The sequence below is a fragment of the Musa acuminata genome, chromosome BXJ3-4 (genome assembly GCF_036884655.1).
Source record: "Musa acuminata AAA Group cultivar baxijiao chromosome BXJ3-4, Cavendish_Baxijiao_AAA, whole genome shotgun sequence".
Lineage (NCBI taxonomy): Eukaryota > Viridiplantae > Streptophyta > Magnoliopsida > Zingiberales > Musaceae > Musa > Musa acuminata.
The window spans coordinates 34,925,443-34,946,756 of record NC_088352.1 but is presented as its reverse complement, the minus strand read 5'-3'; the positions used below and the strand labels follow the sequence as shown (position 1 = coordinate 34,946,756).

At 40.4% G+C, this 21,314-nt stretch overlaps 4 protein-coding genes across 9 annotated transcripts in view; 2 read left to right on the top strand and 2 right to left on the bottom strand.

The window, feature by feature from the left end:
• LOC103981671 (midasin) overlaps positions 1-4,049 on the top strand; it is a 71,420-nt gene extending 67,371 nt beyond the window's left edge. For 4 of the 5 annotated variants that reach the window (XM_018828431.2, XM_065146184.1, XM_009398446.3 and 1 more), the window contains 6 exons: positions 36-1,760; positions 1,895-2,176; positions 2,268-2,447; positions 2,939-3,037; positions 3,121-3,246; positions 3,407-4,049. In XM_018828431.2, the coding sequence (XP_018683976.2) occupies positions 36-1,760; positions 1,895-2,176; positions 2,268-2,447; positions 2,939-3,037; positions 3,121-3,246; positions 3,407-3,439 (2,445 nt within the window). In that variant the 3' untranslated portion in view covers positions 3,440-4,049. The remainder of the gene's footprint in view (positions 1-35; positions 1,761-1,894; positions 2,177-2,267; positions 2,448-2,938; positions 3,038-3,120; positions 3,247-3,406) is intronic. The other variant, XM_018828435.2, reaches the window with a different exon arrangement.
• Positions 4,050-4,255: 206 nt separating this feature from the next.
• LOC103981761 (uncharacterized) lies at positions 4,256-5,472 on the top strand. Of its 2 annotated transcripts, none has more exons than XM_065146185.1 (2): positions 4,256-4,482; positions 4,540-5,472. In XM_065146185.1, exons 1-2 carry the CDS (start codon positions 4,309-4,311, stop codon positions 5,263-5,265), a joined length of 900 nt encoding a protein of 299 aa, XP_065002257.1. In that variant the 5' UTR covers positions 4,256-4,308; the 3' UTR covers positions 5,266-5,472. The 2 variants fall into 2 exon arrangements, with proteins under 2 accessions (XP_065002257.1, XP_065002258.1); XM_065146186.1 differs by having other exon boundaries at positions 4,306-4,482; positions 4,552-5,472.
• Positions 5,473-12,154: 6,682 nt separating this feature from the next.
• Positions 12,155-15,747, bottom strand: LOC103981854 (zinc finger protein ZAT5). Its single transcript, XM_009398640.3, has 2 exons — positions 15,612-15,747; positions 12,155-13,101 (listed from the first exon to the last, which is right to left on the bottom strand). Exons 1-2 carry the CDS (start codon positions 15,620-15,622, stop codon positions 12,336-12,338), a joined length of 777 nt encoding a protein of 258 aa, XP_009396915.2. The 5' UTR covers positions 15,623-15,747; the 3' UTR covers positions 12,155-12,335.
• A 2,103-nt stretch (positions 15,748-17,850) lies between these two features.
• Positions 17,851-18,934, bottom strand: LOC135635313 (probable aquaporin TIP1-1). Its single transcript, XM_065146298.1, has 2 exons — positions 18,740-18,934; positions 17,851-18,642 (listed from the first exon to the last, which is right to left on the bottom strand). Exons 1-2 carry the CDS (start codon positions 18,870-18,872, stop codon positions 18,023-18,025), a joined length of 753 nt encoding a protein of 250 aa, XP_065002370.1. The 5' UTR covers positions 18,873-18,934; the 3' UTR covers positions 17,851-18,022.
• Positions 18,935-21,314: the final 2,380 nt, after the last annotated feature.

Here is a 21,314-nt window from a genome sequence, read left to right as displayed (position 1 = left end):
AGTTAGCTTCTAACAGTTGTGCTGTCAATTTCCAGCAGGAAGGACAGGATAAGTTGGACAAAGGACCCAGTGACAAAGATAAAGGAATAGAAATGGAAGAGGATTTTGATGCTGAAACATTTAGCATGAGTGGGGATTCCAATGATACTGACCTTGAAGATGAGGAAGACCTGAACCTGGATTCTAGGATGGGACAGACAGCAGATGGTGATCAGGTAGTTGATGAGAAGCCTTGGGATAGGGATGAAGATGGCAATACTGAAAATTTAACTGAGAAATATGAGTCAGGTCCTGCTGTCAAGAAGACAGATTCAAGTAGTAGAGAACTCAGAGCAAAAGATGATAATGCCCTTGCTAAGGAGGATTCAGAAGAGATGGACAGAGATGAAAGTGACAGGCTAACTGAGGACAACAAGGAATCTGAAAAAAGTGATGATGATTTAAATGCTGATGACATGATGCTGGACAAAAATCAAGCATTTGAAGATTCAACAGGAATACAATTTCAGGAACAGGCACTAGATTTTGAAGATGTAGACATGGATGAACCGCAAGGTTCAGATGTCGTGGATGGAGCTAATTCTGAACCCAGTGAGTCTGATGAAGAAATGAAGGATGATGAAAAGTCCAAGCAAAATGATGTTGTTGATGAAAAGTCCAAACAAACTGATGTTGATGACAGTTGTAATCAAGTTGATGAAAACTCACAGAATAAAGAAGGGCAAGAGGAAGCTGAAATTGCAAATATGAATTTAGAGTCGAATAAAGAAACTTTGGAATCAGATAAGATTGAGCCATTGGAGTATCCAGCAGATGGAACTGAATCATTGAAGTCCGCAAGTAATTCTCATGGAGTAGACTTCACAATGGATGCTGAGATTTCTTGGGCCAACAGTAATGACATGAATAGTAGCATTGCTCCATCAAGGTCTTTACCATCTGACGAAGTGCCCAAAATGGAAATATCCATTCCCAACTCTGTTGATGGTTCAGGGGTTTCTTATGATCAATTTCAGTCAAAACCTGAGAATTCACAGGACAGTAATTTGTCCATGCAAAGAACTAGAACAAATCCATACAGAAGTCTAGGAGATGCCATGGAAGACTGGAAAGAAAGAGCTAAAGTGTCAGTTGATACTCAGGAACATCAGTCAGAATTAGTTGAGGATCTTGCTGGTGAGAATGCAGAAGAATATGGATTTGTGTCTGAGGCTGAAAAGAGCACTTCTCAGGCTCTTGCAGCTGCAACATCTGACCAAATCAAAAACGACTTCAAAGGCAGCAAGTTTTCTGGGGATGAAAGTCACAATTTGAAGAATGAAGATAATGATCGAAGTAATGTGATGGAGAGTTCTGAAACGAGCAATCTTAAATCCAGACAATATTTGATTCCCAGGGAAAAAGTTGATGAGATTCCCGACATGGCAGTTGAAGGTGATACATCAGCAGAAGAAATGGAACAATGTAATTTGCATAATCTCTATGAGGACATGGTGTCATTTAAAAGTTCATACATGTATGAAAAAGTACTGCCACTTGATTCATCACCAGATGATAAGGTGTTATCCAGGTCCTTGGGAATTGAATCAATATCTGATGAGGCGCTGCAAAAAGCTATCTCAGAATGGAAAAGATATGAAGTGGTCACAACACGATTGTCTCAGGAATTGGCCGAACAGCTGCGCCTGGTGATGGAACCGACTCTCGCAAGCAAGCTTCAGGGGGATTATAAGACTGGAAAACGCATTAACATGAAGAAGGTAAATAAGTGTATATTAACCATCCTTGATAGATCGTCACATTCATCACTTACCCCTTAAAATTATGTGTTAATCAAACATAGATTGTATCTTCTGTTAATTTTGGATCCTTGTTTAACTCTTGATATGTCCAGGTTGTACCATACATTGCAAGCCATTTCAGGAAAGATAAGATCTGGTTGAGGAGAACCAGACCCAATAAAAGGAATTATCAAGTGGTGGTTGCAGTTGATGATTCACGCAGTATGTCTGAAAGCCACTGTGGAAGTGTAGCTATTGAGGCACTGGTAACAGTGTGTCGGGCAATGTCACAACTAGAAGTTGGCCAATTTGCAGTTGCAAGTTTTGGTGGGAAGGGGAATATTAGGTTACTTCACGATTTTGATCAGCCATTTACTGGAGAAGCTGGAGTTAAGGTGGGTCACATGTTATCATCAGTTTAATACTGGTTTCAGTAACCTCATGAGTCTTGTGTTGCTTATGCATATATATGCTTACTTGGAACAGATGATTTCTAGCTTGTCATTCAAGCAAGACAACACCATAGCTGATGAACCAGTAGTTGATCTGCTAAAGTACTTGAACGATATGCTTGACACTGCAGTATCAAAAGCACGCATGCCATCAGGCCAGAACCCGCTGAACCAGCTCGTTTTGATAATAGCTGATGGAAGGTTTCATGAGAAGGTGTGAATTTTAAAGTTACAGATCTTGATTAGTTTTTATGCAGTTGAATAAAACTTGTATGCTTGCATATATATCCTGCGACTCGTTACAAACAATATTTATATCATAGAATCAAAACGAGGTGTTATATTCGGAATAGTTAATTGTCATGGTTGAATAACATTTATTAATTTCTTCATCCTTGAAACCTTTGTTCAAATTATAAAAGAAAATCTGTCCACCTAATGAAGACATGGTTTGAGATCGTAGTATAATAAGTGATAAAAGTGCTTTGTCTCCATAATTGCCCTAGCATCATTGTTAATTAGTAGGCCACTATTTTGGACTTGGTTTGAGATACTAGGGATTGATACAAAAACATGATATTGCTAATCATGATTCATGTGCAAATAACAAAGATGAAGCACTAGTATGAAAATAATGCCCCATCACCTTTTCTTCTTTCTTGTTTGGTAGCCCTGTTCCTGACTACTAGAAAGCAATTATGGCAGGAAAACTTGAAGCGCTGTGTAAGGGATGTTTTAAATCGAAAGCGATTGATAGCCTTTATACTTCTTGATAGCCCCCAAGAATCTATTGAGGATCTAATGGTATGTGGACGATCTCTTTGTGCTACTAATTTTTTTTTTCTTTTTTTTTTCTTATTATTGTGTATATAATTTTTTTTTTTCAGGAAGCGTCATTTGAAGGGGAGAAACTTTCTTTTACAAAGTATCTAAAAACTTTCCCTTTTCCATACTATATCATACTGAGGAACATTGAAACACTTCCACGTACACTAGCTGATTTGTTGAGACAGGTTATGTCTTTGCTGCATTCTTTCTCCACTTTTTGGTCTGTTATTTGGTGTAGTAGTCATACTACATGATATCACTAGTAGCAAAAATCAATTAGGAAAATTAATAGTGCTTCATATTGTTGATAGTCTGACTGTTATCTTGCATTGGCTATTCCTGCAGTGGTTTGAGCTTATGCAGAACAGCATGGAGTAAAATGTGTTAGATGGTGAGGAACCATAATTGTTGCATATACATAATATAGTGTGTGAATGGGAGAAGCGATGCCAGCAGCAGCTGATGCCGAACAAAGGTCATCTAAGCAGTTATGAAATGGCTCAGCAGTGGTGGTCTGAAAATGTCGGCTCAGCAGTTAGATGGTAAGGTCTTCTGTTCTTCCAAAGTTGGCAACGGACAGCAAAAGCGTTCTTGTTGTATGCATGCTTCAGTACACCAAATGGTTACGCGGTTGGTATATGATGCTTGTGATCCTCCAAGCAGCAGGTTTTCCTTCAGGATTTCTGAATAATTTTCCAGCGTGGGAGCTATTTATATCTCCACCGCAGTTTACGTCACTGCAATATATACATGTTTACACCCAAATTTTGCTTTCAAAATTGTATTCTTTTTATTTTTTGGATGGAAAAGGGCCAGTTTCAGAGAATGAAGTATTGTGAATGTATTTATCAGTCTAGAATCATTGTAGCAGCTGTTTTGTATCTTGGTTCTTTTATTGTTTTTGAGGTTGGACAAGGAGAATCTGCTTCAATGTAATCACTAAATTAACATCATTATTTCAATTTTATTGCAGAGTGAGTTTTTATAAGCTGCTTTTGAAGCCTACAAACTGATGGGTGCCCCTTATAAATCATTTTGTATTTATTTGTAATCTTCTCACGCGGTAACTGTTGTTGTGTTCCGGTCTGACCGATCGGGACATGAATCTCTCTTCAGAAGTGGGTTTTACGTATATATCCTGGCAATGCAGAGGAACAGTATGTTTGCCTATGTAAATTTTAAATATCGACTTTCCATATGAGGTGTGACCCTTATCTAACTACACTGTGGACCGGGATGATTCACACATGGTAGAAACCAAATGGCTTCGGCTTTTATATAGCCCCTGGCGGGGAAGGCAGTACACGCCAAGCAACACCCTCCACTGCCAACAAATTATAACCGTCAGCATGGACCAACTCCATCGCTTCCCTCCGACACTTGTCGCCGGCGGCGCTTCTTTTCTTTGGCAGCAGCCTCAGGTATCTCCTCCGCCCTCCTCTCTTTTCTTCCCACCTCTCAAAAACTTGATGTGTCAGAATGCATCGCAGGAAGCGGGCGGAACCACGGCCGCAGACGAGCTGAAGCAGGTGCTCCTCCGGACGACCCTGGAGCTGGAGTCCACCCGCGTCACAGCCCAGGAGGAGCTCCGGAGGATGGAATCCCAGGCCCTCCACCTCTCCCGCCTGCTCGAGGTCGCCACCCGGGAGCGCGACGAGGCCCGCCACGCCCTCCTTGTTCTCTTCCTCCACCACGGCGACCATCCCCACCTTCCCTCCCACCCCGAGCCCAACCTCGACCCCAACACCAACCCCGCCCACTCCCTTGCCTTCGACGACGGGAGCGACGTTGCGGCGGCTGCCGCCGCAGAGGACGTGGGCGAGAGCAGCAACGGGGCGTCGCCGCCGGCGCTGACTGCGTTGGCCGAGGTCGAGGCGGCGGCCGCGAGGAGGGGCCTGCCGGAGAAAGGGCGGTTGGTGAAGGCGGTGATGGGGGCGGGGCCGCTGTTGCAGACGCTGCTGCTGGCGGGGCCGCTCCCACAGTGGCGTCACCCGCCGCCGGACCTCCGCAGCTCCGAGATCCCCCCTGTGGCCATCAGCCTGAACCCAAACCCAAAGAAGGAGAAGGACGGAGAGGGGTCCCTGTCGCCGTTGCCGGCCTCCCTTCGGAACTCCTCCTCCTCGTCTTCATCACTGGAGAGTGGCAGCAACTGTAATTTCGGAAGCGAGTTGCAAAACGCTACGTTTTCTTTGAAATCCGTGTGACCAGCTTCCCTCCCTCCCCCCCTCCCAAATCCTCCTTTTCCTTCTCTCTTGTGCTTTTTGTTTGGGTGATGAGTGCTGCCATGTTTTCTTATTCCGATTAACTGTGTACGTAGCAAATGGGAAAAGGGAAAAGAAAACATTGCCACTTCGTATGAACAGCAAGTGTGAGACGATGCTGTGTGGGAAATAGATATGGAGAATTCTCCACTCCCACCTTGGAATCGGATTCACTGCCACCGTGAACTTTTGCGTTCTTGTTCCCGTTTCTTTTTTCTCGAGGTGGGGAACGTCACGCGGTTTTGTGACCGCTAAAGATGTGTCTCCCCCCATTCGACTTGTTGAGGTGTGCAAAAGGAACAGTCAGATTTCAGCTGCAAAAGTAACAGGTGACCGAGGAGATCGAGAGCCCCAAGAGCTAATCTAGCAGCGTAAATTGTGGGAATAGATCCAACGCGTGTTGCATGGGCGGGTGCTAATATGACTTGTGTTCTTCGCCCTGGCTCTTAGCCGATCAATTTGCTGGCAAGATCCAATGATGAGGAGCCATGGGGTTAAAGCTGCCACGTAAAGGGCAGAAGACAAGAAGAGTATCATGGGAATCATTCAACGGTTCACTTGCTTGGACTCTAGGCTGCTCGATGTGTTCCCCAGCTTTGATGACGACATGTCCCCATCTTATCACCTGTAGCTTCTTTCCACGTCTCGTTGTAATGGGAAACAATGAAGCCATGGCAAGATAAGAGCTGCAGACGAAACATCCTCGTTTACTAGCTCGGGGAGGAAGCAGACAGAGTGCGGTGCAATTCCAAGTCTAGTCCATCATCACCATTATATCACATGGAAGAAGTAACAAGTCTCATTGAGAATTTTATTCAGCTGACCGCAGAAAAACAAAAAAGAATCAGATTTGTGTGATTCACGTTGTCTTCCATTTTATTTTTCTCAGGTCTTTGTGTGTGTGTGTTTATATATATATATATATATATATATATATATATATATATATGAAGTCTTTTCAGTCAAAATATCATGTGGAGTGCTCAAAGAGATGAAGACTTTGATTCGAAGACGGCCTCTCGAATATTATATTTCTCTAGCAAAATCTAATGTCCATTTCAATCCCCTTGTATCATAATAAAGAGCTTTATTCAGAGCTGACCGTCGAAAAATAATAATAAGTCAGTTTGAATGATTCAAGTTTTTCGCCTTTTTGCATGGCATCAAGGAATTAATTTCTCAGGGTCTTTGTGTACAAGATTCATGTTCAAAGATTTCAGGAGAGAAGAGATTTGATTGTATTTATTCTTTTCATTCCAAACCTATATAGAACCTTTCTACTTGTGTCAACAATGCTGGAAGAAAAATGTGCCCGTAGTAACCATCACTAATGTGCCAGCAAAGAGTTTTAGGAAGTATATTACAAGTAGAGTAAAGATAGTCCCTCAAATCTTGTCTTTTTTTGGAGTTAAATGCCTCTTCTTCTGACCTACCATACTCCATCACCATAATAAGTAAGATAGCCAATCTGCTGCAATCATTCTGCTAGGTTGTATTAACACCCCCTCTCTTGGCTCTGGAGGCATGAAGCATTAATTGAAATAGTTATTCTGAAAAGAAGCTTCCTTGACCAAGCTGGAAACTGCACACCTCTGAGCCATCTGCTATTTTGAATGTAATGTTATGCTGAGATGGCTCCATGCACATGACAAGCAAAAGAACAACTCAACTCAAAAAAGTTAGGTGAGAGAACACCCACAGGGTTTCTGACACAAGAATTTTCACAAGCATCCAAGACCTGTTAGGCACGATTGACCTGGAAATCTTTCACTAGGATCCAACATTTACATCTTGGACCTGCAAGTTGGAGACTCCTCGTGTTTCCAAGCCTGAGTCCAGCTCTACATATTCTTGCAACCATCGGACTTTGCCTCCTTCCAGAATTTGTTTTTTGGAAGATGATTCAAACTAAAAAGGTTCTTCACCAAAGCACTAATCTCGATCTGACAGGGAGAGGGACCAATCTTTCTATGGATGATGCTAAAACTCCACTTTAGACCATGTCCAGGACCAAACACTCGATTGAGCTCTGTCTTAATCATCTACCCTGGACTTTGGTGCATCAGAAAACTGTGCTTCAATCATCAGTAAATTGGATACGATCACACCAGAGATGCGTGAGTCAGTGATCGAGCACAACGAAGAACATGAATGTCGTTTTCAAGGCCATCCGTCACAAAAGAGAAGACCGAGTACAGAACTCCAAGTGGCTCATTGCATTGCTTGCAAATTGCGGATGATTGTCGACAGGATTGTTCCGAGGGAAGACCCAGACATTTGTCAGACAGCTGTCAGGTACTTTGGGCATGAAAAATACCTACGTAGCCGCAGGGATACCGTTCCCTGAGTCCAACATAAAGGTAGAATTGGCTGTCATGTTTGGTGCCAAACTACGAAGGAGACATCTTTTCTACTTGGACATGATGATGAACAAGGAGTGACACAGACAGCCAATAACCCCATTCGTGATCTGATGCAGCGCATGAAAATTACTTGATGGAAAGGCACCGCGAGGCAAATAATGTATCTGAAACGATAGGCGATGATGACTATATTTCTCACTGCATTCGACTGTAGCGAAACAGTAGATTGGTTGTTTGTTATCCATGGAGCACATACAAGATTACATACACCCTGCCGTGCAATTTCACTTTCCCTTTAGCTAATACCACCACTTTTCTCACTCTCTTTGATAGGGTGGCGTGCAAAGTAGAGAGACGGATCGATATGCATTTTGTCCACCCTTTCTCCATGTCTTTATGAGACACAACTCCCATTTTCATAAATCAATCCATACTCATAGATTTTATGTGGCCTATGCAAGTTAATTTTTAGAAAAGGAACAGACTTAAGTTATATGGAAAAATTGGGAGTCACTATAAGACAAAACACCACATGTAAAGCATGTATATTTTGCATGTTGCAATTCTAAATCACCTTCATCCTCATATGATCATAAAGACCACAATTAAGGAAATATTCTTAGAAACCTGAGCCTTGGAAAGAAAAATAGAGGAATCATGGCAACTGGAAGAGCAAAAAAGTATAAAGGACACTCTAAGAAAAGGAAAAAAGCTTCACCTGATACAGAACTTTGCACAACCACTCACCTCTCAGCATAGCTTTTTATAGGACATATCTATGAGAAAATCCCAATATGAAAACAGTGATTCTGTCACCAATATATGTTAAAGAAAAGGAATAAAGTTCAAAGTAAAGACTAAAAATGTTCACTTGTAGCAGTGCCAAAGTCAGCCCCTACATTGCTTTCCTGTTTATGACTGATAACTAATCCAGACCATTCATAATATCATCATGGAATATAAATCAAGGCCACACATGACACTAAACTTACTTTAGATGAGTGAGTGAAGCTCCCAACAATTAGATTTGGAACTTTGGCTCAGAAGACTTTTCCACCACAGAGTATCATTATTTTTCCTGCTAGGAGTTTAAATTCCTTGCATGTCTTCCCATCATTTATGCTCATATACATCTGCAAATGGGCTGCAGATGGCATGATGGATTGGATTTTATTCTAAACAGGCCTTGATTTAACAATGGAGCTCATCTTCAGATCCATTACAACCCTTGACTAAATTGATATATAGAGAAAACACATTATATAAGATTTTATTTTTAGCTAAACTTAAAGAAACAACAAGAGATCAAAAAAATTCACACATATCCATTTGAAATATATAGTTTTATACTGACCTGATACTGATTCACAAGAGCAAGGCAATTAAACAGTCATCTTTGTGATGTTTAGATTAACATATTAGAATATCATAATAATCAGAAGTGATTTTAGCTATCCAATTAAATGTTTGATTTTGGCTATCCGATGATTTCTTCTCATTTAAAGAAAACCTTTCTCTTCTACCTTCTGTATCAAGATTTTTTTTTTTTGTCATCTTCTTATTTAACCCACATATTTGGGTTGGGGGTATATTTTTAATTAGCCCTATGTGTCCCACTACTTAACACATGGGTGAGATCATCTAATAAATCTCTCTCTCTTAACCATATGGGTGTTCGTTCATATTTGATATCTCTCTACAAGTAATATATTTTTTAAGATAATAATTTAGTCATATGATCCATTCACATCATTATGAGTTTTCTTAAGACGTAATAACTTTATCACCAAAATATCTTTGATCCAATAATATCTGACATTAATATGTTTGAATCTAGAATAAAAAGTTAGATTCTTACTAAGATAGATAACATTTTAAGTGTCACATTATACAATAATTTTTTTTTGATTGAGCTCAATATGCTTTTTCATTTATAAGTGTTCTTTACAAGCTTCTATTACACTAATATACTTAAACTCACTAGAAGAAAAAAAGGAAAAAAGGAACATATTTTTTATAGTTTTGACTATCAAATTACTGCTTCCTTGAAAATAATATCAAGTGGTCAAAAATAGAAATTCTACAATAAAAATCACCCATGCTTAACATAACTATGACAAATCGACTAATTACACTAACTACATGAGCAATATTAAACCTTACCTTATGTATGCTATATCATATGTCAAACTCTCAAGTGCAGAAGAATATGACACTATATTCATATATTCTTTTTTTTTACTTGTAAGATATTATTAAAACTCAATTTAAATAACATGAAAATAGACGACAGACAAATTTTGATTTGCTCATGTTAAATCTATCAAGAACCTTTGGATATATATTTTTAAAAACACATATCATATTATTTAACATTATTGAAAATCTAATATTATTTTTCACATATATAATTCTCATTTCCCATACTAATATAGACTATAATCGTCATATAAGATGTAAAAAAGTCATGTCAAGAAATAACACGAAAGGAGGAGCCAAATCAACAATATGAAATTAACTATAGTGACATAATTTAAAATAGTAACATCATAATCAAATGCAGTTGCAGTAGTTATTTTTTTCTTCTTTTCTTTTGTTTCTTTATTATGTTCTTTTAATCATTCCCTTTTCAATATTTTTTACATTCTCTTTTCATGTGCGTTAACTTATCACAATGATAGTATTTCATTCTTGATCTCTTCATTCTTAATATCTCTTTTATGTGCCTCAACTTACTAAAATAATACTATTTCATTCTTAATCTAGATTCCCCTGCTTACAACCCCTCCCCCTCCTCTTTTTTTCCTTTCTCTTTTTTTTTTGTAATAAGTGTATTTGTTTCTTTTAATTTTTTAATTGAATAAAAAAATTTATTGCACTCATAGATAAATTACTGTTAGTAGAAAATTGTTAATAATTACTAATAATTTTTTCTAAATGTTTGGTAAGGTGTGAAGGAAAACACATGCCTGCAACTCATTTGTTAATAAAATTTTCAGATTGCTCAACTGATTCACAATATCTTGGAAGTAATTCAAATGCTCGATTATACGACTTTCATCTTTATATCTCAAGTGAATAAGTTTTTTAATTAAAAGAATTTTTTTTGGAAAGGTTTTCTCTCATAAAGGTTTGTCAACTTCATCCACAAAGAATCTACATTTGTTTCATGAGATACATGATGGAATACACTATTATCTATCTTGATGAAACCAATGAATTTTCTATTTATTCATTTTCACTTTGTCTTTTGTGGGATCTAATTTAGATTATCCAATCATCGATGCTTTCTTCTCCACAGATGAAAACCTCTCTTTCTTCCCTATATATGATGGTCCCTTTTTCTCTTCTCTTCCAAAACTCATGTTAGGGTCAGAGTTATATTTTCCGTTAACACCAATTCACACATGGATAGAAACACACAAAAGTAAAAACTAGAAGCATGGATAGATTGACTGAAGCAGGACAAAAAAAAAGACATGTTTATTTATTTATTTTCAAATATCTCCAATCCAATAGCTGAATAGAACTCAGTAATTGTATTTATGGTGGATCAGAAAATGAAAAGCTAATTATAAATGATGGAGAACCAAAAGTGGCCCAATCTTAAGTATCCAGCAACTTCTTGCCGCTAGCTGGTGAGTGAAGCTGACTTCACTGTGAGTGTGAAGCACTCTACAGCTTTGCACCATCCACTAGCAGCTGACTGTCTTCAGCTAGAATTGAGAGGAGAAGCCCCATCACTCTTAAAAGCCTTTGATCTGAATTAAAGGCATCACAAGCTGTTCTACTTGTCAAGTTATGGGAGTGACGAAGTGGATGGATTAAGAAAGCTGTGGCACTGAACTCTCACATGCCTTTGTTTCACTGTCAAATTAGATAGAGATGGGAAAAGGAGCGTCTTTGAGCTAAAAGGCTTCATAATGGTCCAATGCCCTAATGGCCTACAAGTTGTGTGGACCAATATGATGCAATGTGGTCACTCAATGGAAGGATCCATTGAGCATGTTTTACCATTATTTCAAACAATAAAGAAATGATACATGTGATTCAAGTATGCGTTAGCACTCTCGATCAACAAGCACAACTCCAAAATGTGTATTTTGAGGGTGATGATGGATTTCAGGAAATGTACATTTTGTGTTGGACTTCACACAGTCAAAGCATGCAGACAAATACTTGTTTAACTACTGAGGCTACTGTCATCAAACTCATAGGAAAAGTGAGGCAGTTGAAGACTCATTTTCTATAGCATTTAGTGAGGAGTTGAGTAGTCATCGTGCAAAGGACGACAAATACTAGTGGGAGGACGAACCTAATCCACACGGCCTCTTTCTTGGTGGTGGACAAACCAACCAAGCTAACTATTTACGAAGAGAGAGAGAGAGAGAGAGAGAGAGAGAGAGAGAGAGGAACTCACTTCGCTTTGCGTGAAAGGCAGTGGCACCTGATCTCCTCACACATGCCGAAACATGCAATCCTCTTCAAGAATTCACACATTAAAGATTCATAGACATCGAAGAATTCAATGAATTATGGACACCTTTTAAATCATGAACATACGAGTAGTTCACATCATTTCAATGCATGGAAGAAGGAAGAGTAGGAGTGACGAAAAGAATGGGTAGCGTTTCTTCCACTAGTTGCTTTTCAGTAATGGCAGTCCACCAAAGCCGACGGTGCCGCGAGGACGAAGGTGAAAGCTGGTGACGTTGGCCTTCGAAGCTCGTCTTGCTCGTCGTCGGCTGGTGCCGGAAGGTTGAGATCTAATGACAGGAAGGCCCTCTCCTTATTGGCTGCTCCTTGGATGGTCGAAGTAGTCAGAGGTCTGTGCCGCCTCATGTGGCCGCCGAGTGCCTGACCGGAGTTGAACTCCAATCCGCATATCGAGCACTCATGGATCTTTGGCTTGATGCTGGGGAAAGAATTCATGCTTATTTGAAGCGAATCCTCGTCACCCATGGCTTTCTTGTTCTCCGCCATGGTCGCGGTCGTCATGGCCAACTTGGGCTTTTTATGGCTTGCGCGGTGCCCTCCGAGTGCCTGGAACGACGGGAAGCTTTTGCTGCATGTCCTGCACTCGTAAAGATTGCGGCCGGCGCCACCGTCTTCACCCCCCAGGCCTTCTGCCTTAAGTCCGGCATCGGAGGCACGTCCCCGAGCTAGAAGGATAAGGCACTTGGCCATGTCCTCATCCTCCTCGGTGACGCAGCCTGAGACCTCCACAGACGAGGCATCCGACGATGAGTCGACCGCCACGGCTGATGAGACTGGCGGCACATGTATCCTCCGTCTCTTCGTGCGCTTGCCCTTCACGATGACTACGGCGGGGATGAACCCGCTGTTGCAGATGCTGCCACTGGCGTTGGAACCCATGGTTTCCTCTGAATCCTCCAGCTTCATTAAATTCTCAGGACTGGAAAACAGAGGAAGTGGAGATAACGAGAGAGAGAGAGAGAGAGCGCAAGGGGAGGAAATGGTTGCCGATATAGAGAATAAGGTGGACAACACATCTCTATATATAGTACTGCTACACACATAGGAGCTTAAGTTACAGGAAAAGAGTGAGAAGGAGCAATAGAAAAGGACAGAAGGGGAGGAGGACTGTGCAACACTAACTGAAAAGGGCCTGTTTTGGTGCTTTGTCTGCACCACTTAGCTCAGGTTTTGTTGGGAGGAGTTGGCCACCCAAACAATCACAGGTAGAGAATGGTTATCATGAGACTAAAAGGTTAGCAGAACAAGGAAAGGAAGTCATGCGTTTCCTTCCCTCACAAGTGATGGAAGTGGTGGAGACGAGTCAGTAAAAATGTGAGGTGGAAACGAGAAAGAAAAGAGAAAAGAAGAGGAAGGAGAGAGAAGGGCAGAATGCTGTCCTTCTCTCTTGCTTTTTATCTGATTAGTTCAATCAACAGTTCATCTTCTCTTTCTATCTGTCCATTGATTGACTTAGCTGAATCAAGGAGCTCCAATCACCCTACAAAACTAGTAGGACTAAATTATATTTGAGACTGCTAATGATATGGTAGCTGACAGCTACACTTGTTCATCATCCTGCAATATGCATCCCCTGTGTTTTGCAGAGTGTTTGTTTGCTTAAGAAGATTGTTTCAACGAAAACACTTGCAACCTTGGGTTGACTAGTTGTTGTTTCATCGCTTACTTTATCTGCAATATAATCTATCAGCCTTAGAATGGTTGACTTTTGTGGCATTCGGAATATAGCAACATGCCATCTGAATAGTGTTTTCATCCTCTCAGCTCAGCATTCTAACATATTAGTTTATCAACATATTTAGTAGACTCTTGAGAAAGCAAGATTACTACTACTAATGTCTCAAAATTACTATTAGTTTTTGTTCAATATGCATTGTGGTTCATACAGAAACCAGAACAAGAATAGCTGTGTAAAAAGGAAAAAAAAGAAGACTCAAATCATAGGACGAGTCATGACTGTCTGCGTCTCTGATCTATCCTTTGGGCTTCTTTTATGGTGTAGAATGCATTACTCAAAAAGGACAGAGTTGGTGTTATAGCTTGACTTAGTTCATGTAGTTGTCTGCCAATTTGGTTTGCTTACATGCCACCAACCAATCCCATTTGCTCTTTATTGCATGACTGACTTGGTGTTGGATTCGATGATCTTTTTAGAGCCATTTTCCATCACTAGTCACTGGATTCATGGCTTGCATCAACTATAAGGATTGCTACTATGATGCTTTAATATATATACAGAGACAGAGACAGAGAGAGAGAGAGAGAGAGAGAGAGAGAGAGAGAGAGAGAGAGAGAGAGAGAGTTGGAAGTTGTGCATTGTGAACCTTACAATGGAAAGTCAATGGAAGAGGAGATGAGGAATCTGAGAGCAGGTTCTTGGATTAACAAAACTTGCCAAGTGTATAAAATTGTATGCATGATTGCATCAAGCTTATGCATAAAGATAGAGCAATGGAATGTATCCATTAATACAGTCCCATATATCATGTGCTCACACCCATTCATGAGATAACATCATGACTGTATCTTATCTAAGAAGGAAAGAGTTGACCATTTCACCTTTTCCTACTGCTTGAAGGTGGGTGTTTACATGTGCATGTGGGATGCCATTACATTGTGCTTACAGTGGTCCATTTATTTTCCTGCTTATTATATTAGGTATACATCAAGGAAGAACAGCTTGACCACCTTGACAGTGAGGATGCATGCTCTGTTTATGGGTGCTCACTACTGTGATTGCCGCTAATAGTTAATGTTTTCAGCTGTGTCACCCCATCTGACTCTTGGGTTCTATTTCATTGGATGAACTGAAAAGTTAGGAGATTTATATGCAGTATCAACAGTGGAGAAAATTATGCACAAACAGTTGGTAAACAAATGAAAATTTATTAGCAACACAAATGTACAGAGCAAATAACAAAGATGATGAAGCTAGGAAAAGCATTTACATTATCATACTTTGATGTAGCAAAATAGTATATGAAGTTTGCAAATCAACAGCAAGCCTATGTATGACTGCTGAAGCAAAATAATCAAAAAGATGAGAGTCATGAAAAATGACAACCACAACTTTTGATACTGGGTTTGCAGAGGAGCAAAGTTATTATTCTTGTTCTGTGACTGTGCAATCCTATTGATATCAGCAACTCTCATGCATTTGTCTATGTGATGAAGTGTTGGTATTAGTTCTAGCCTTTTTATGCCCCTAAAAGTTATCTTGATAACAAACAAGTTACAAATGTAATAAATTATTGAGAAATTCCATTGCCGCCAGTGACAAAAGTATACAGCTATTGCATGATCTGCACAGTTCAAGCAAGAACAATCTCCAGTATGGTAATACATGTTCTCCAATCAAAAGTAAATACATGTTCTCCAATCAAAAGTAAATATATTGATTGATACAATAAGAAAACAAAGGAAACCAACCTGCACTTCATCTTGCTAGGTTACAAAACCACCAGCACATCTAGTCGCACTTCATATTGCAGAAGATTCACTTTCTTGTGAAAGAAAAGGCTGCAGCAAAGCTGGCCTCCATATGTCCATGTCTCACTGAAATGCCAAAGCATCTGAGGCAGCTGCTGCTAAAACATCCCAAACTTCTATATCATGTTCTACAACCTAAACAAGATACCTAGAGTTGATCATTTACTCAGTTACAGATGTGTCATTGCAATTGGCAACGTACAGATTATGGTTGGCATTGATGAATTTGTACAAACCTTTCCATAAATTTCTAGGCTTGATAAAGGAGCACTTGAAGTGTTATATATATATACATATATATATAATCTGTGTACATAAGATATAATCTGTTTTGTGCAAATATTGCAGACATCAGGGAGAACAAAATATATATGTACAATAACATATTGGAACTCTATGTCCTTCAAAATTCAAGAAGAATGTATGTAGGAGACAGGCATAAAAAGCCAGAAACACATGGCATTATAAAGAGGAAGAGCTCCTTCTGCATTTATGAGCTCAAGCTACATGATTGTTCTGACAGTGGGTGAAAGAAGATGACTCATCTTACTATTCCCAGTTCACCGGAGATAGAATGAATGTGTAGAGCAACCAGATTTTTGAAAGCCAAGACGGGCATATGAAAGCTATGATTAGAGACTGAAATGTAGGGCCATTTCACCATCTTCAGATGGATCATTGATGTTGCTGGAATGGTTATCTGCATTCCATGCATAAAACAGTTCACAAGTAGGAAAAAAGACATTATCATACATTATTAGAAAACAAAAGAAGAGTGTCAAAGCTTAGAAGAACCATGAGGTTTATGTGTTATATAGCATCACAAAAAAGATAGGCTTGATCTTATATTGACGAACATTGTAGTCCATTTACATGTGCATTTGCAAGGTTCAACTGCGAACAACAGAAGCATTCAGCTCAATTACAGTCTCATATATCATCTCTGTTTCAATCTTAGGAGGTCGAATTGGAATCAGATGACCAATCAAAATGAGTATGTGGTCCATGATGAGCCAAACCCTTGTCAGTAATCCCTCCAGTAAACTTATATACACCAGGCTGGTATGTGGCCAGCTTCCATGTGATGTGTTGTCCACCTTGAGTTCTTGTTATCACCATCAATATTTTCTGTAGTAGTAACAAGACAAGAATGAATTCGACCTGCCAATTAATCTCAGTTCAACAACTGAGATTTTAACTGATAGTTGCAACATGGAATATGCCAGGCACGGAAATGAGGCATGACATATGCTGTGTCACATGTGGAGGCACCATCTTCACGGGGACAAATGACAGTGTGGATGTCATAAAGCTGCACACAAATTGCCTCATTACAACCTTGTGAGGATTGTACCAAACGGGCTCGGCATAATAATCACGGCAAGGAGCAATTCCCTTGGTAGGACAGAGGAACTGCTCCATTATTTCTTGTCGAGCTTTGTGTCGCCTGTGGGCAGGACTTGCAAGTGTCAGACATGGCAAACATACATATATTCCAATTACCAATCGAATTTATGTGATATCAGGCAAAGGTAGCAAGGAGTCGGGCCAAGATCTATCACTAGAAAAGGCCCAGGAGATTGTGCAAAAATCTCTCGAAGTATTTTGACTATAGCAACTGGTCTCTGAACATGCAATTCACACACAGGATAACACAGGAATGAATCATGACATACATAGTCCAAGAAAGAACGAAGAAACTGGAAGAAGATGGTGTCCTTTAGCATGTGCCTACTCAGTTCGGAATGTAGCAATGATTATTGCTTCAGTAGATTACTGTCACACGATGTAGGATTATGTTGGGAAGAGTTTGATTAGGTCATATATTGTCCATGGGCTCAATGCTAATGAAATTGGATTCTCTTCTTCAAGTGCAAACTCTGTATATTATCAACATACAACGTTGACAACCACTGTTAATGATTACTTTCATTTATGGACTGCAAAGCAAATGTAGAAGTTTGCTGTGATCTACTTGTAGTCTGCAGAAGATTCAATTATTTCAGATTATAGTAGTTCTTGATCTCAAAAAGTGTTTTACACATGTAGATGCTTTGTTTGTCTTAGATTACGGTAAAAATATGGTATTTTTTTAGCGAATTAGAGATCCAACAAACAGTGGGCATTTAGCTGTTCTCAACGTTGTACACAAAGGAAAACATTCCATGGAGGATGGAGATAAACTCAAAGCAGGATTAGAAAGCCAGATCCAGGAACAGAGGAGCAAGATTACACGAGGAGAAGAGAAGCCACAGAGACGAGGACGCAAAAGGGGTGGGCTTTTTACGGCCAGCTTTTGAATGCGCAGAAGTGGAGGTGCACAACGTAGACAAGAAGAAGAGGGTGGCGTCTCAGTAGTCGGCGGAGGAGAGTTGCTCGTGAGTGTGGGAGATGAAGAAAAACTCGTAGACGAGACCGGCGAGGCCGCCGCCGATGAGGGGTCCGGCCCAGTAGACCCAGTGGTCGTCCCAGGACCAGCTCACCAGGGCGGGGCCGAAGGACACGGCCGGGTTCATGGACGCACCGTCGAAGGCCCCGCCGGCCAGGATGTTGGCGCCCACGATGAAGCCGATGGCGATGGGCGCAATGGTGCCCAGGCTACCCTTCTTGGGGTCCACCGCCGTCGCGTACACGGTGTACACGAGGCCGAAGGTCATGACGATCTCCAGCACGAGCGCCTCCCACACGCTGACGCCGGAGAGAGCGAAGCTGCCCGTGGACAGGCCGCCGGTGGAGTAGCGGAGCAGGAGGCACGCGACGGTGGAGCCGAGGAGCTGCGCGATCCAGTATATGATGCTGCGGAGGAGGGTGATGTTGCCGCCGATGAAGACGCCGAAGGTCACGGCCGGATTCACGTGGCCACCAGAGATGTTGGCGCCCACGGACACGGCCACGAATAGGGCGAAGGCGTGCGCTAGGGCTGCCGCGATGAGGCCGGCCGGAGTGGTGGCTGCGCCGCCCGTCAACTTGCCTGCGGCGGCACGGAAAACAAGCAAACGACTGCATGAGATCCCACGAAAACCCAGCATTGCATGGTGATGATGAACAAGCGCGAACAGGGGACGTACTAAAGGCCATGCCGGAGCCTTGGCCAGCGAAAACGAAGATAAGGGTGGAGATGAACTCGGCGAGGGCGGCCTTGAGCGTGCCCGGGTGAGTCGCCTCCTCCTGAGTTCCAACGGCGATTCGAGGGATCGGCATCTTCTTCTTCTTCTTCTTCTTTCTCTTCCAATCCGAATGCGACTCTTCCGCTGCAATAATAGCAATGGACTAATAAAGAGCTCCAGCAGCTCCCATTGTATACTGATAGAGCGACCGGGAGTAGCCGGTACCCGGTCGAACCGGGCGCCGGAAAAAACAAAAAAACACACATCTCACCGTTCATGGCTTACCCGTGTGGCCCACCTACCCTTTGATCTAGCGGAGACAAGGAAAAATGCGGGACCCACTCGGGACCTATTTGTCAGAGAGCGGAAGGTGAACAGCTGGGTTGCGAAAGGATACGACAAAATTACTCACAGGGGAATGGACTATGGGATCTGGTACAGGCTCACTTGTAGATTGTGAATGGTACAGCTCATCACGATGGTGCAGCAAACATCATATCATATTTGAAATGATGCAACGGCGGTGTGGCCCACCTAAATCAAAATGAGGCATTGCCCTAAAAAGTGTACCGCTGTTTGAGGTTTCACAGATGATAAGTGTCTGTTTACATTGGATTAAACAAAATATGGCCTGGAATTAACTTAAGACCCAATCAGATTCTAATAAGAAATGCATTCGAGTAAGCAAACCTTATCCACTTGTTCATCATTTACATGTCTAGATGCTCCAGTGGGACTTGAGATTTTTGTTGCCAATCTCCATCATTTATAATTTTGTAATTAATGGGAGCACAATTCATATATAATAAGCATCAAAAACGTTAATTAGACTAAAAAAAGAAATTATATGAACAAAGAAAATTTTAATTTCTGAGAGAATATTGCATAATAATGCTTATAGAGGCTAAAATTTTGCCTATGGAGTGTGTCAAGTTTGGATTTGGTCTTCTTAATTACTACATTATACCTAACATTTCTCGCATATCATGAACATGCGTATTTAATTGCAATCATTGCAATAGACAAAACCAGAGAAGTTGGTCCAAGTAAAAGGAGGGAAAAAAGCTCAACGCAAAGGTCATCTTAGATGAAGACAGACAGACAGTATGATTCAAGACCCAACCAAGACAAGTCTCTTAGAAACTATAATTACAGAAATAATTCCTTCGATCACTGGCCACAACTCGAGCTAACAAAACTATGAGCGGCCCCAAAGCAAACCAAGCTAACAAAACTGACACCAGTACTCCAATAAATACAGCAGGAGAGCTCCCAAGAAGAGCACTTGTTAGGCCAATAATTCAGAGCACTCGATAGGCCAGACAGAACTCCACATGCAGGTCTTATAAAGGACGGTGAGGTCAACGAAGTTTATAGCACGCTGGTTTATCACCACAACCACTTGTCAATCACTGTTCCTATTGACAGTATACACTTTTAAGACTTTGGAGATGGGAGTGTGCTTCTCCCGAGTCGCTTTTAAGTTCTTAGCACAATTCTTGTGCTTGCAGAGCCCACGTGAAGCCGTAGCCCACTCGTGTTCTCTCTCTCAGTCACTGTGAGACAAGTGAACGTGGTCCCACTGGCGATCCCTTGGTTCACGGGTACGTACCATAGTGCGTGCGAGGACACCGGACGCTGGACGCATTGGTCTTCTTTTTATTTGGCTTTATTTTGTTGGGGGATTTTCTTAAAAAATATCTACATTTTAAATATTTTTAAAAAATATCCATATTTTATTTTTTTTAAAAAAATAATATTTTAATTTAAAAATATTATAGTGTTTTTTTTTACTTTTATAAATTATTATAGTGTTTTTATTTGATTCATTTATAGTATTTTTCAATGATATTTATAGTGTTCTATTGATATATTAAAAATACTGTAAATATTATTCAAAAAATGGTAAGTGATATTATATCGTGTTTCTTAATTTATCATTATGATATTATATTTTTACACGTATAGTTAGTTTGGTCGAGATTAGAAATCTATTTAGATTATTTATAATATTTTTATTATGGTGGTTAAAACACTATAAGAGATCAAAACACTGTAATAAGTGACAAAAATGTTTTAAAATATAATTTAAGTATTTTAAAATTAAAAAAAAATATTATTTAAAAAAATAAAATGAAGAAAAATATTAAATAGTTTGAACAAAATCACCCTTTTATTTCAATAGAATTTGGCTTCTAGTTTTATCATATAAGCTGCTGTCTCTTTTGGACCAATACTACTGAGTTGACCTTTATTTCTAATTCAAGGTTACTAGCAGACAACAAAATGAAATTAAATACTTCAACATAAAAATATTCGGTAACATGCTCAGTAAGAAAAAAATGCACAGTGATGTTTAGTGGAATGGACAGAATATCCCATGAGCTTATGATGTACTGCAATGGAATTAGGCCAACAAAAGGCCCGAATAAGAGATTCACTAGAGCAGTTTCTTCTCCTATCCCATCATCCTAACAAGGAAAAAACTGATACCTCCATATTTTACCACAACATTGTTGGTCTTCCGTAGAAACTC